This window comes from Castanea sativa, chromosome 9 (genome assembly GCF_040712315.1).
Source record: "Castanea sativa cultivar Marrone di Chiusa Pesio chromosome 9, ASM4071231v1".
NCBI lineage: Eukaryota > Viridiplantae > Streptophyta > Magnoliopsida > Fagales > Fagaceae > Castanea > Castanea sativa.
Genome location: NC_134021.1, coordinates 7,925,813 through 7,941,919, shown reverse-complemented (window position 1 = coordinate 7,941,919; position 16,107 = coordinate 7,925,813). Strand labels below are relative to the sequence as shown.

Below are 16,107 nucleotides of genomic sequence, written 5' to 3'. Positions count from 1 at the left end.
GTGGTAACCTTGCGCAGGATGAGGTCGCCTATTTCAAGTCATCTGAGCTTGACCCTTTTGTTGTAGTACTCAGCCATCTTCCGCTGGTACTTCATCGTCTTGCTGGAGGTCTTGTCTCTTATTTCGTCCATGCAGTCTAGATTGATTCGCAGTTGGTCGTCGTTGTCTTACTCACGGAATACTTCTTGCCTAACGCTGGCCACTCCCACCTCGACTGGGATTACCACCTCAGTGCCATAAGTGAGCCTGAAAGGCGTCTCTCCCGTTGGGGTTCTTGCCGTTGTTCTGTAGGCCCACAAGACATTGGGTAATTCTTCCGGCCAAGCGCCCTTCGCTTCGTCCAGTCGGGTTTTGATGATTTTGAGTAGTGTTCGGTTAGTCACCTCTATCTGTCCGTTCGCCTGTGGGTGTCCTAAGGACGAGAATTGGTTCCTGATGCCTTGTCCCGAGCAAAAGTCTTTGAATCCCTGGCTGTCGAACTGACGCCCATTATTTGATATAATCGTTCTCAGAATCCCGAACCTGCAAATTATATTCTTCCATACGAAGCTACGGATCCGTGCCTCTGTGATAGTTCCTATTGCCTCTACTTCGACCCACTTTGTGAAGTAATCAATAGCAACGAGCAAGAACCTTACCTGTCCTTTTCCTAGGGGCAATGGGCCGACGATATCAATCCCCCATTGTGCGAACGGCCATGGGGAGGTTATTGTCGTCAGTTTCTCTACCGGCAGCCTCTGGACATTCCTGAACCTCTGGCACTTATCACACCCCTTGGCAAGCTTCGCTGCGTCTACCTGCATGGTTGGCCAGAAATATCTTGTTCGAATAACTTTGCTTACCAGAGATCTAGGCCCAGCATGGTCTTCACAAACTCCTTCGTGGACTTCTCGAAGGATGTACTTGGCTTCTTTTTCGTTGACACACTTCAAGTAGGGCATAGAGAAGCCCTTTTTGTATAATGTGTCATTCAAAATCGTAAATCTAGCTGCTCTCGTTTTGATCCTCTTGGCCTCTAGGGCGTCATGAAGGAGGTGCCCATCTTGGAGAAACGACACGATCGGTGCCATCCAGCTATTTACGCTCTGGACGAAAAATATTAGGACTTTTTTGATGCTGGGGTGTTTCTGAATCTCCATGAGTAATTCCTCGTTCGTCGATTTTTCTTCTGACGAGGCCATCTTCGTGATCTCATCTGCCGCCATATTCTGGTCTCTTAGGATCCGAACGAAGTCCAACTTATCGAACTCCCGGGCTAGATGTTTCGTTAGCTTGAGGTAATTCTGCATTCTCTCCTTTTTTGCCTCATACTCTTCCCTGATCTGCCCTATCGCCAGTTTCAAGTCACTCTAGATGAGTAGGTTCTTAGCCCCAAGTGCTTTCCCGAGTCTCAATCCCGTCAGTATCCCTTCGTACTCGGCCTCGTTGTTGGTTGCTGGGAATTTCAGTTGAACTCCATATCTGAGTCTTTCTCCATCAAGGGTGTTTATGATGACCCCTACTCCCCCCCTCTTTTGGGCTGATGAGCCATCAGTCTGGATTGTCCACTGTTCTGCCTCATCACCTTGGTCGTCATCTTTTGGAAGGGTGAACTCGGCAATGAAATCTGCTAGAGCTTGCGCCTTGATGGTTGTTTTGGGATGGTACTCGATGTCGAACTGGCTGAGTTCAATTGCCCACTGGGCCATTCTCCCTGCTGCCTCAGGTTTGTTCATGGATTTCCTGATTGGTTGGTCTGTCATTACCAGGATAGGATGTGCTTCGAAGCACGGTCGCAGCTTCCGTGAAGCCACTATTAAAGCGAATGCAATCTTCTCAATCCTGGGATACTTGGCTTCTGCTCCCTAGAGGGTTTGACTGATGTAGTAAACTGGAAGCTGCTTCTTATCTTCCTTTCGAATTAGGGCTGCGCTGACGGCCGTGGCCGATGCCGCCAGGTATAGATAAAGGTTTTCTCCTTCCTTCGACGGACTCAGGAAGGGCGGATTGCTCAGGTAACGTTTGAGCTCTTGGAACGCTGCTTCGCATTCGTCAGTCTAGGTGAAAGCTTGCTTCAATGTCTTGAAAAAGGGTAAGCATTTGTCCGTTGCTTTCGAGACGAACCTATTGAGTGCAGCAATCCTCCCTGTGAGCTTTTGGATTTCTTTGATGGTCTTCGGTGATGCCATATTGAGTATTGCTTGTACCTTCTTCGAATTTGCTTCTATCCCTCTCTAGGACACCATGAATCCCAAGAATTTTCCTGAGGCTACCCCGAAAACACACTTACTAGGATTCAGCTTCATCTGATATTTTCTGAGAGTATCAAACATCTCTTCCAGATTGTCCAGGTGCGTCAATTCCTTTTTGCTCTTGACGAGCATATCGTCCACATATACCTCTATGTTTCTGCCAATCTGCTTGCTGAACATCTTGTTTACTAATCTTTGGTATGTTGCCCTTGCGTTCTTTAGTCCAAAGGGCATCACCTTATAGCAGTAGAGCCCTTGGCTTGTGATGAAAGCAGTTTTTCCTGATTTTCCTCAGCCATCTTTATCTGGTTGTATCCTGAAAAAGCATCCATGAACGTCAGTAGCTTATGCCCGGTTGTAGAATCCACCAGCTGGTCTATCCTAGGCAGGGGGAAACTGTCCTTTGGGCAAGCCTTGTTTAGGTCCGTGAAATCCACACACATTCTCCATTTCCCATTCTTTTTTTTCACCAGCACGACGTTGGCCAGCCACTCGGGATAATAAACCTCTCGAATGAAGCCTGCTTGCAACGGCTTGTTAACTTTGTCAGTGATCGCTTGGCTTTGTTCAGGGGCAAAGACTCGTCGTCTTTGTTGGATGGGCTTTCTCCCGAGATCCATGTTCAACTCGTGCTGGATGACCTGGCGTGATATGCCGGGCATATCCTCGTGACTCCATGCAAAGACATCCAGGTTTTCCTTGAGGAATTGAACGAGCTTCATCCTCATCTCGGGGCTTAAGGTTGTTCCTATCCTCGTTACCTTGGTAGTCTCTCCCTCAATGAGTTCCACTGCTTCCAAAGCTTCTACTTTGTCTTCTTTTTTCTCCTCAATTGTCCACGTGTGGTTTTCCTTCGCAGCCAGCACAGCCTGGTAGCATTTCCTAGCCAAGACCTGATCTCTTTTCACCTCGCCGACACCGTCCTTAGTAGGTGGACGTAGTTGCCTTCCACCTATTAAGCGTGGGTCTCCCAATGATTACATTATATGAGGATGGGCAATCTACCACCAGGAAGTCCAATTGACGGGTCAGCTGTTTCGGGTAGGACCCTATTGTGACTTTTAGCGTCACTATGTCCTTAGGGTATACCCTGTCCCCGCTGAAGCTGACGAGGGGGGAATCAAATGGGCGCAATCTCCCAGGATCTAGTTTCAACTGTTGGAAGGCCGGTAAGTACATGATGTCTGTGGAGCTACCGTTGTCTACCAGGATCCTCTTGGTGTTGAACCTTTCGATTGTGGGCGTTATAACCAGGGGGTCATTATGTGGCTACCTTACTCCCCGAGCATCCTCTTCATTGAAAAACATGTCCTGGTTTGTCCGTCTCTACTTGAATAGGGGCTCCATATGGACGCTATTTACTTGTCTCTGGCATGCTTTCTTGAGGGACTTGTATGATCCCCCCGTAAATGGCCCTCCTGCGATCGTACTTATCTCCCCGATCAAATCCTGTGGTGGTTGGGATGAACGGATCTTGTTCTTGGATGAGCATTCGCGCTGGTTCTTGTTGCTGTCTTTGAACTTGCTGGACTCTCCCTTCTTCCCATACTTCTGCAGCTTTCCTTTCTGTATCAACTCTTTTATCTGTCCTTTCAGGTCTTGGCAATCCTCCGTGTAATGGCCATGATCCTTGTGGAATCGGCAGTATTTGTTCTTGTCATGCACATTAGGGGACGAATGTAAAGGTCTCGGCCACTGAAGGTAGTGTTGATCCTGAATCTGTGTCAAAATTTTGTCAACAGGCATAATTAAAGGGGTGAATTTTACCGTTCGTGGAGCTTTTTCGTCCTTCCGTTTATCTACGTCATTTCCTCGACGGCCTGGGCGCTCCCTCTTTTGCCCCTGCGTTCGTCCTCCTTCCTTCCCTCCTTTCTCGGCCTTTCCTCGTCAACTATGGCTGCTAGTGCGTCCTCGGTATTCATGTACTTTTGGGCCTTCAGGAGCATCTCTGCCATTGTCCGAGGCGGATTCTTTGCCAGCGAGACGACGAATTCTCTAGACCTAAGCCCTGCTTTAAATGTCATTAGCTGTACTTTGTCGTCTGTGTCGTCCACTTTTAGGGTCTCTCGAGTGAAGCATTTCACGTATGACCGCAAGGTCTCCCTCTCCCTTTGCTTAATAGTGAGTAGGTGATCCGCTGGTCTCTTAGGACGTTGCCCTCTGATGAAATGGCGCAGAAAGGCGTTACTTAACTGCTCGAAGCTGTCAATGGATGAAGTGGGCAGTCTCGTGAACCACTCTCTTCCAGCTCCCTTCAGCGTAGTAGGGAAGGAACGACACATTATTTTATCAGGGGCTGTTGAAGGCCCAGTGTCGTCTTGAAGGTATTAAGGTGATCTTGGGGATCCTTAAGCCCATCAAAAGGCTCAAGTTGAGGCAACCGAAACTTTGCTGGTACCGGTCGTTCTAAGACTGCCATGGTAAAGGGAGAATCTGTTGCTCTGACCATTCTATCTAGGCTCCGATCCGTCTTCTCCTTGATGGCATTTCTCAATTCGTCCATCTCCTTTCTCATTTCCTGGAGGAGATCAGAATGCTGTTCCTCTGGAGTAATGGTCCTTCGCCGGTCACTTCTCCCATGGCTGTCCCCTTCATCCTCTTGGACAGCTCTTGATCGGTTCTCCTCTTGCTGAAGCCTTTGTCTCATCTCCTAATTTTGTCTGGTGAGTTCTTCGACGGTGGCTGCAAGAGCTTAAACTTGTTGAGTCAAGGCCACTGAATCCTGGTTGGATTCCATCTAGATATCGAAGTTGATAGGAACTGCGTTTTTGAACCATAGTACGAGAATGTCGTTCCCACAGACGGCGCCAAACTAATGAAGTAAAAGTTCGTTAGTCGTTATGAGTTCGTCCAGATAGGGCCGGTCACACTCCTGCGTCACGATGGAAGCAAGAGCTCGTTCAATTGGTCATCGGTGTGGTGCCTGTCACAACGCCTCCGATGCCAAAATTAATGCGGAAGAGGGTTTATAACAATAAAAATAAAATAACTTAGTATACCTTGTGACTCTGTATATCCCTCGCATTGGCGTTGTGAGGGCTTTATATATCCCTCTGGATTCTAGCCATTGTGGATGGTGCTGTGGTGTTAATGTCTTTCTTGATAATGTCTTCAACTGAGTAATGAGATTCAATACGTTTCCAACGGTTCGTCCAGCTGGTTTCATAACCGTCCGGGACATTATTGGCTGCATTGAATAGCCTTAACATCCTCGTCAGTGATGCGGATAATCGGTTAGGTTCGTCTGTGGAGACGATCTCATCTGTATTTTACTTCGTCAGTCCCATCAGTAATAATTTTTTTTAAGAGAGTTTTAACCTATAGCGTCCGCTCCTAATGATAGGTCACCAAGACACCAATCAGTTTTTGGTGTAAGCAGGGATTGAATCTTAGATCTCTTATTCAACCATTAGAGACTTTACCAGTTGAGCTAACTGAAACCCACTGCCCAGTACATACATACATACATACATATATATATTAGAAACGCCCAACACTTATATAAAATTACCAAATTGACTACTTTTGTATCATGAGACAATTTATATACATACAGAGACTTTACCAGTTGAGCTAACTGAAACCCATTGTCCAGTACACACACACACACACACATATATATATATATATATATATATATATATATATATATATATATTAGAAACGCCCAGTACTTATATAAAATTACCAAATTGACTACTTTTATATCATGAGACAATTTATTTTGAACAAGACTTAAGTACAATACTTAGGAGTTGTTTTTTAGGTTCCCTTTTAAGATTATACCATGTGGATTTTTTTTCATGAAAATATGGAATGGAAGTGTATTTTTTAATTAAATAGCCACGTGGCTGAATCTTAAAAGGGAAAGTTAAAGAATAACACTTAAGATACTGTACCTAAGTTTTGTCCATCTATTTTTCTCTTCTAAATTGGTAAATTATATCATTTACGGTACTTGTAAATTTGTAATATGGAAGATTTATTTTATTTTATTTTATTTTAAATTTCCTTCCTAATACTTGGGTTTTTAATTTTTATTGCCCAAAATACTTGTCAATTGGGTTTCGGCCCTTTCGGGCCTGGATCCATTTCTATTGACTGGCCTAAGTATACTGGCATAGTGGCATGCAATTTATATTCCATTTGATTATTCTCGTGTTTTTTTTAATAAAAAAAAATTCATTTTGTTAGAATAGATGAAAATTTATTAGAAGTATATAAATTATTTATTTTTTACCACATGTATTTAGTGGAATAATAAAGAAGTAGAAATATGGAAAATTTATATAAATTTCATTTGTTTGGTTGAGAAAAAAAAATTGAGATATATGATGAATATAAACACCCCATTTTACAAAATGCATCCATTGGATTGAAATATTTTGATTCTTCAAAATATTTCAATTGTTGAAATGCACTCACATTAATGAACTTATTTATAAATTGATTTGAAATTGATGATGTGTCATGATCATATTAAGTTGGATAAACATTAAAAAGGTAAGATTAATGTTACAAACTCATGAGTAGAACTCATACTTGAAAATTGGCTAGTGACACTGACCCGATGGTAGTCTTTTATACTCATTTAATTTTATACTCAATAAGTTACGTTCAATTACTTGACGTAATGGTTGGCTCTGATACCAAATATTACAAATCCATGGTAGAACTCATTTTTAAAAATCGACTTGTAAAGGGAGGGTGCTTACGAGTTTATAAACACATGGTTAAATTTATACTTAATTTATGTGAGACACTAGGATCATAATAGTTACACACTATTGATTAATTTAATGGTCAAACATTAATAATTTCTTGATTTTGGCTGTAATTGATTTGTAATTATAATAAATTTGATGAAATCAAGGGTTATTGATGTTTGATTTGAGGCTGATTGGGTTGTTGAAATTCAAAATAAAAGAAAATCAAAGAATTGATTGCAGTAAAAAAAAAGAATAAAAAAAAAAGGTGTATGGGCTGGCACATGGTCCAAGTGCCTTGGCAAAAAGAAAGGCACTATGTCCAAGTGTCAATCACTTGCCAACCATTTGTCGATTGGCAAACATACGGCCAGATTAAATGTCAATTTGCACTTGGTCCCACCAATTTTCAAATTTCAACCTTCATCCTTTTATGCTCCCAACTTAATGCTCCCTTTGTCTAGTACCTTCATCCTCCACTATAAATAAAAGTGAAAAAACTTATTCAAAAGCACTCCACACCCCTATAAGCCTAGAGAGAGTAAGGGTACTGGTCAATTGTCATATGTTGGTCTTTCAGAGACTTAGAGGACGTTTGGTTGAGGTGAAATGATAGAAGGGGAGAAAAAATAAGAGAGAAAAAGGGGAGAGGAGGGTGTTTGGTTGGAAGGAGAGAAAACGTGTGAGAAAACGTGTGAGAAATGTGGAAAAAGAGTAGGTTTAATGAGAAATTATCCATTTGGTTGGAGGGGGAGAAAACGTGTGAGAAAACGTGTGAGAAATGTGGAAAAAGAGTAGGTTTAATGAGAAATTATCCATCTATCTCCTCCTTATTTATTAATTTAATTTTTTTTTTTTGAAAATGTTACTACTACTACCTGCTACGCTATTCCTCAACCCCCCCCCCCCCCCCAATTTTTTTTTTTCTTTAGGTATAGTAGTGCACTAGTTGTCTCTTTTTATTCTTTATATTAAATGCAATTTTTTTTTGCTAGATGTTTTAATAGTTGGGTTAGTTTGTGGTAATTAAAAAAAATTAATTTTCATAAACTATTTAAAAAAAAATGTTTTTTTATGTACTAGGGTCATGTAAGTAAACTTATACAAACTACATTTTTTATTCTTTCACTTTTTTACTCAACCAAACAAAATAGTTTTTCACATCTTTACTTTTTCATTCCTTCAACCGAACACACAAAATGATAACTAAATATTCTCTATCCATCCACTTTTTCACTCCCTCTTTATTTTCTATCCTTCCAACCAAACGAACCCTTAAGGTATTGGGTGAGTACCTCTCCATTTCACCTCTATAATTTTGAAGAAATTCCTCTATAATTTTAGAGGAGGCAAAGAAATTGCATTGTGAATCTAGTCTTCCTAAGTTTCTAAGTGCAACATTATTTCAATGTTTGGCTTCTAGGGACACTTAAGCCTTGTTTAAGTCATGCCCTAAATCGAATCTAGTTGTTCAATCCAAGCCTTAAGTACCTTCCCATATCCATCTCTACTAAACACATCTTCACATCTGGTGAAGTGCAATTGTTCGTGCTCACATTACAGTTCAACCAACTTCCATAAAGGTATTGTGGGTACTAGAATTCCGAGTAAGACGGTTACACCACATGTCATAGCATGGTTGAGAATGACAGTTACTATGTCGAGGAGTCCACATCCTCAAATTTTATGATCATGTCATCAAAGGAGGCCTTACTGTGCGGAAAGAGCTTTGGGATGGGGACTAGCACTAACGGGATTGAAGAGCTGAAGGCTGCCACCACATTCAATGCATGCTTCCAAACCTCCTAGCCACATTTATGTGGAGAAGACCCTTGAACAGTGCTGTCTTGGTTGCCGCATCTCACAGGGGTGCAAGGAAGGTGGATGATGGGATTGACACTTGAGTGGTGGCTTGTGTGATCAATAAATGGAAGGTCAGAATCGTCTAAAAGCACCTATATAAGGTAGAAGGTCCCCCGGAGAGTGGGGATCGAAAATAAACGGTAGAAAAAAAAAACATGGTAGCCCAAAGAAAGGAAATTGTAAATATATCTGATAGTGATATATTCAAGAATAAAACCTCCTCGGACTTATCTGAGGAGAATTATCCTTGTCAATACTGTGGTTGTCATCTATTTTTCCTTGTCTCTTTGATTTTCTTGGACTATGATAAGCGCTATCTCACTCTTGAAAGCCTAGTTTCAGAGCTCACTCTCTAATAAATTCATTGTGTTGGGCTATTTGGGCTCAGGTCCTTCAATCATTTAGGCCGCCAAATCCAGTCCTTACAGGTACTTTTATTTATGTAATGTTGACCAACCAATAGTTTAAGCATATCTTATAAGACTGATAACTAAGGGGAAAGTATAATTTTAATGCTTGTTTCTAGACAGTGAAGGTTGTCTTTTGCATACATAATTCTTTATATTCACGTAAAAAAAAAAACATTCAGTCCCTTTTAAATGAAATAAAAATATAAAATAAATAAATGTAAATCAATGAACATTCAAAATATTTTGGTTCATGCTTCAGTCCCTTTTAAATTAAATTTTTGTTTAATTCATGTTGAGAGATTACTGGGTACAAATGCGAGTGAAAGTCCCATATGAAGGAAAAATAAATAACTTAGAGAAATTAGAACAATAAAGCTGGAGACACATCAAAAATTTACAAAGAATTCACAACAAAATCCAATTTGTCTATCACCGCATACTTGTCCCTCACAAATTTTATTTATTTATAATGATTCACGTGTAAGGTGGTGTTGGATATTTTTATAAAAAATATCATATTTATTTTAATACTCATTTATGTGAATTGAGGAAATCAATTATCCCTTAATGTCAGATACGTTAATTGTTAAATTTTGAAAATTCAAATATAATTCAAAATTTGAATCATTATTGTCAATGATTTTAATTAGGAAATCTCTGAAAATTAATGTGAATTTTAATACCATATATTGTCAGTTTTTAGTATACTTTCCATTCTAAACGTTTTGTATTCAAACATTCTTATTTAAATATGACATAATAACGTTATATATACAAGAATCTTCAGCACTTAAATATACAGCTATTGCTAAATTATTTTATGTTATAATAAGTTACCATATATACACAAATGTTTACTATTTGGTTTAATGGAAAGTGATCAAACAGCTAGCAATATTTTTTTGAGATTTGAGAGTAAATGGAAACAACAGCTAGCATTTTCTATAACATATATTTAGGAAGAAAACTTTTGAAAATGCATGGTAATAATAGGCCATTAATTGCATGGCATTATGATACTTTCTTTTTGTTCTCAACGTACAAACTTTGGCTAAGGACAAGTTATAGGTCCGGCTATATATATATATATATATTTGGAAAGATATAAGGATTGAGAAAAACACACACTTTTATTTTTGAATTACAAGGTTGTAAACTTTTCAGAAACAATTTTTTTTCTTAAACACTTACCATCTTTTGCTTCTTATTACTCACAAAAAACATTTTATCTTTTACAAAATTTTTCTGGGAAAAGAAAGTACTATAGAGAGCTTATATCCTACGAGCAGTATAGGCTCGCAAGGATAATCAGCAAAGGTGGCTGGGCTGTTGTATCCTGGGGACAACATGCAGAAACTATTTGTCTAACTACATCGGATATACCGAAGACGGCACGACTTGTCTCAAGACAGTGACTTGGTCCACGTCTCATCTCTGCCATCTCTTTGTGGTAAAATCAAATTGTGTAATTTCCAAGGAAAATTCAGGTATTATCTCTTCTTTATTTCCAACATGTGGTAAATAAATTAAGTATTTTTGTGAGTTGTGAGCTTAACTTCACCCAAGATAGAATATATGAGCATCTCCAATAGATTAGTTAAATCTATTTTTTAGAGAACAAACCCCAAAAATTAGCTCCAATAAATTCTTCAAATGCAAAACTTTTCCAAATTTTTTTTTTTGAAGTTGCTATAGTGCTCCTCTAGATATAGAAAACACTGTAGTAACTCCAAATGAATTTTTTTACTTAAAAAAAATCATACAACTCATTAAAAAACAATTTTTTCTCTCTCCTCTCACAACGGCTACAAACACAACAATCATTTCTCTTAAACATCTTTAAACTCAAGCTTAATCAAATCATAACAATAAAAAAAAGAAAAAAAAAAAGAAAATAAGACAAAAGCCATGTAACCCATTTGGGCTGTGTTAGGGAGGAAGACGAGCGGTGGCAGAGCAGAAGGCATGGCTTGGTATAGTGACTGCCGATTTTGCGCCTGCTTGTGTCCTTTGATCAACGGTGGAGCAAGCAAGATATCTCTCGCTTGTTCTTTCTCTATTTCTTATCACATAGAGAGCTAGAGAATGTTCTAGAATCAAGTAGAAAAAGAGAAAAAGAGAGAGCTAGAGAAAGAAAGAGAGCTGGAGAAAGTGATCTAGAATCAAGTAGAAAAAAAAAAAAAAAAAAAAAGGGAGGATAGAGATAGGATGGGCATGCGTGTGTGGTGGAGAAAAAACAAGAGAAAAAAAGAAGAAGAAATGTATGGATGAAATTAAGAAAGAAAAAATAATATGAAGAATAAGAAATGCTATTACAATATTTTCACAATAAATTTTAAGTAACAGATTGTTATTAGCTAATATTAGTGAGTAAAAAAAATAATTTCAGTGGTGGGTTCAAACTAGAAGTAGGAACAACTTTCCACATAAGATTTTGTTGTGATTCTTGTGAAAGCATTGCGAAAAATGTTGTGGATATAACACTTCTCATTGAAAAATATAGTTGTTGGAAATGAAAATAGGAAGAATAAATGATGATTAAAAAAAGAATAAATAATGAATTAAAAAATAATATTTAAATGAGATGGAGAAAATGATAGAGAATCTGTTAGAAAAGTGTATTTGAAAAAATAAGTAGGTAAAAACTAAATGTCACTGTTTACTGTCCAAAGTCTAAACAATACAAAAATTTAGATAAGTTGCTGGAGATGCTCTAATTGGGTCTATATTTATAGACTTATATTTTGAGAGAGAGTTTAAACTTATGACATCCGCTTCTGATGATAGCTCTTTATCATCAGACCAAGATACCAATCAGTTTTTGGTGTAGACGGGGATTGAATTTTAGATCTCTTATTCAACCATCAGAGACTTTACCGGTTGAGCTAGCTAGAACTACTATAGACTTATATTTTGGGTTAAACATATTATATAGTAAAATCCCCCTTCGAATTTCTTCAAAATATTATTAATTGGTTGGATGTCTATTTGTCTACTAATTATGATTAGATCCAAAATTATTTGGAAAACGACAATCAGGATTTAGGATTTAACTAAAGTGGTGCTACGTCCATAACATTTTTATAACAAATCATAGATGGTTAGTTATTATTGGTTCAAATTTGAACCTAACACTAAGATTACTTTTTTGCCCCAACAATAACAACCAGTAATATCCAGTCACTTAAGATTTGTTGTAAAAATATTGTGGACATATCATTTCTCTTTAACTAATAGTCCTTTAAAATCGTTATATTAAATTCACCGTAGATCTGTAACCCATCCATTTATCAGAAGAATATTTGGATAATGGCACTAAGATAAGAAGAAATTGTTAGTTTTTTTATTTAGAAAACTAATAAATAGAATTTTGTCATGTACTTAATCTCACAAACTACACAAACCATATTGGCGAGTCAACGGATAATATTTATTATTGCCTTTTCGCATTAGTGACATACAAATAATCCGAAAAAAGTATGTATACAAATTATTAGAATTATAATATAATATGACTGGAATTGAAATCGAAAGCATTAGAAAAAAGTTGTCAATCCCCTAAACACTTTATTGGTTTTGCTAAAACCTTAAAACTCTTTATCGCAGTACTATACACTTATTTATAGGATGTTCCCAATGAAATGAATATATAAAAAAAGTAGTGTTTATCAAATAAACTGTTACAGAGTACGTTTGTTACAGAGTACACGCTTAAGGCTTATTTGATAAAAAATTTCTAACAACCGCTATTTAAGTACCATAGAAAATTAGAAATATGTGAAAAATTAAAAAGTGACTTGTGACTTAAAAATTAAAAGGTGAGCGTGTACTCTGTGTATGACAATGTGTGCAGTCTAGTTATCACCAAAATAAAAATTTGTAAATAAAACTTAAAAAGTCTTACACAACCGCAGGGACTGAACTAGTGACCATTAGCAGTTTCTCCGATCAGTACTTCTCCTTAGTCTTGAGTGGACTGTCTTCTTATATCTTCAATCAACACTGACATATTCAATTGAGAAGATCCTCCTTTATCCATTGCCCTTCTTGCCATATCTCCAAGTTCTCTTGCTTTCTTTCTTCTCTTTTCACCTTCTTCTCCCTCATCCATCAACAAAACTATGGCCTTCTCAACCTCATCTTTCTTCACCAACACCCCGACTCTCTCTTCATCCCCCCATCTCACAGGGATATCCACACCTACCCGAATTCCAATCCTCAAAATTTCAACAACTAGCTTTTCATTAAAGAATTGCTCGGAAAACAGAGGCCAGGTTATCATTGGCAACCCAGAACACATGCTTTCTATTATTGAGTTCCAACCACAGTGCGTTAGGAACCCTCCTATTGCTGGATGGGATAGAATAAATACTTGTGGAGCCCATCCCCTGATTAAGAGTCCTCTCCCTTTGATCCTTTCTTCAAAATTTTCCTTCACCAACCACTCCTCTAACTCTGGTCCCGTTTTGATTACCCAAATGAATGGCTGATTTGATGCTTCTAGACCCAACCCAAGTTCAATTAGTTGTGAAGGAACGAGGCGGCATAAACTTCCTAGGCAAGCATAGATAACTGACCTTGGTTTCATCGAGTTAAGCCATTCCAAGCATTGATGCGCATCAATTGGTGCTTTGTTGCCTCTCTCAAACTTGTCCAAATTCTCCTTGTTACATAAAGAAACTGGCCCAACGCACCACACGTTCTTGTTAATAGCCTTTCTGTACAACTCAACGCACTCATTCTCTAACTCATCGAAACTGTTTACTACAACCCCGTAAGCTGTTAATTCAGCCTCTTGTATCTTGTCTCGGAAATCATCAATATCGGGAAGTGTAACAAATGTTCCTGGCAGCTGGGCTCTTGTTATTTCAATTCTTTGGGGCAGTCCTGGAATCACAAAAGGTTGTGAGTCAGAAGTGACCGATTGATGAGCATTGTAGTATTTGATATTATGCGAGCTTAGAAGTGAGAAACAGCCCATCCCATGAAAAACAAGCCTTGGAATGTTGAACTTTTGAGCTGTATTTGACGTCCAAAACAGGCTCTTGTCAGATATAATGCAAGTTGGAGGGGGATTTTGTTTCTCGAGGTGTTTTTCTAGTGGTTCTTGTAGCAAGCTAAGAGCTTTGTAGAATTTTCGTAGCAAGTCTGGTGAAGGTAGGATATCAAGATTCTCATACCCAATAGGAAGTCCAACTTCTTGGCATGAGAACTCGATTTGTACAAGGCGAAGTGGGAGCCCAGACTCTTTTGCTCGATGAACAATTGTGTCAAATCTTGAGGCGTTGTTAGGGGTAGTGACCAAGCTAACAATAACGCCACGCTCTGCAAAGAGCCTGGCCATGTCTATCATGGGAATCATATGGCCTTGTGCCATGAGTGGTATCAAGACAAAGTGAGGTTGGCTAGTTTGGGAGGCCATTGCTGAAGAAGAGGTTGGTTACTGACAATGTCAATGGTTGCAAGCTTAAGGGATCGAGATGAATTTTATAAGGGTTGCTGGGGGTGCCGTTCTTATTCTGTGAGCTTGACTTTGAATAGCACTTCTGGTAGTGGGTAAACAAATGGCAACGATAATAGGAGAAAAATGGTATACAAATTCCCAAGTGATTGGGGTTTTGAGTGTGACGCTTAAATATCTTTTAAAACTTTCTTATATGTAAAATTTTAATTATATAGTAATATTTATATATAAGAATTTTGTGTTACACTCAAAACATTGTGTGGTAATATGGACACAAAACATTGTGTGGTAATAGGGACACAATATCATCGCATAGTAATTAATGAATATTTGTTTTTCAAGAATGTTTAATAATTAAGAAATGTTACCATTGCATACCCTTGGTGCAGTAGTCACTCCACAAGTATAAATGTTTGTGGGATGTGGGGGGTAAGGGCCGGAGTTCAAGTTTCCAGGAGAGAACTTCACACACATTTACACTTAGATTAGGTTAGAGTAGAAATTCTATCTTTTATATAAAAAAAAAATGTTAACGAATGCTCTATAAGCATTGATTTAGGAGTTATTTTTAGAAATATTTTATGAAAAATTGATAACGTAATTAATTTTTTTGACAACCTTTTATATTTCTTATAAAAGTGTATTAAAAACTTTTCTAAAATAGTTTATTAACAATTACTTGAGCATTCGTTAACATGAAACAATGTTACAAACAAGTCTAATATTACATCCAAAATTTTAGGTAATTCTGTGTTTTACTCAAGTTTGAGTGGTTTAATTTAACTTAGCAATTGGGTTGATTGAGTCAAATTGCGTGTGTAACGAGGCAATAATTTGTTTTCGTTAGGTCAACTTTTTATATTTTTCTTCTTAGATTGGGAATCTCGGCTAGGCTCTGACCCAATGTACACGTTCTCATTAGTATCCTGTTTAATATGATGATATTATTATTAAAAGTTCTCTTGTAATCATAATTTTTGTGTAAAATTTTTGTCATACGACAGATTATGAAATATTGTTTACCATTTTTTTTTCCTTCTATTGTTTATAGTCTATTACATCAAGATTGTAACACAAAAATTGTGTTATTCATCAAAAAAACACAAAAAATTGTGTTTATATATTGTGTCTCTATCTAAGTCAAATGACGGTCGAGCCTTTTTTTTTTCTTTTTTTTCTTTTTTCATTTGCAGTGGCCACTTTTAATAGGAACTGCAAATACATCAAATTGAATGAGGCCCGCCCAACATAAATCTAGCTTTCATTTTCATACTACCATTAAATATGTCGACAGTCGACATGTTGCTCACTCTACAGTTGCTAAATTCCACCATTCATTGAACCACAAGTGTTTCATGATGCTTTGTCCTTATTTTCCTAGTAATAAAAAATCCCTTATTTCTCATAAAAAAAAAAAAAAAAATTCCACTTTC

General features: G+C 37.9%; 2 protein-coding genes across 2 annotated transcripts; both read right to left on the bottom strand.

Annotated features, from left to right (window-relative positions):
• Positions 1-489: 489 nt before the first annotated feature.
• On the bottom strand, positions 490-1,205 carry LOC142608692 (uncharacterized). Its single transcript, XM_075780384.1, has 2 exons — positions 639-1,205; positions 490-522 (listed from the first exon to the last, which is right to left on the bottom strand). Exons 1-2 carry the CDS (start codon positions 1,203-1,205, stop codon positions 490-492), a joined length of 600 nt encoding a protein of 199 aa, XP_075636499.1.
• Positions 1,206-12,826: 11,621 nt separating this feature from the next.
• On the bottom strand, positions 12,827-14,821 carry LOC142609850 (UDP-glycosyltransferase 73D1-like). Its single transcript, XM_075781571.1, has one exon. The coding sequence runs from the start codon at positions 14,630-14,632 to the stop codon at positions 13,172-13,174; it is 1,461 nt and encodes a 486-aa protein (XP_075637686.1). The 5' UTR covers positions 14,633-14,821; the 3' UTR covers positions 12,827-13,171.
• Positions 14,822-16,107: the final 1,286 nt, after the last annotated feature.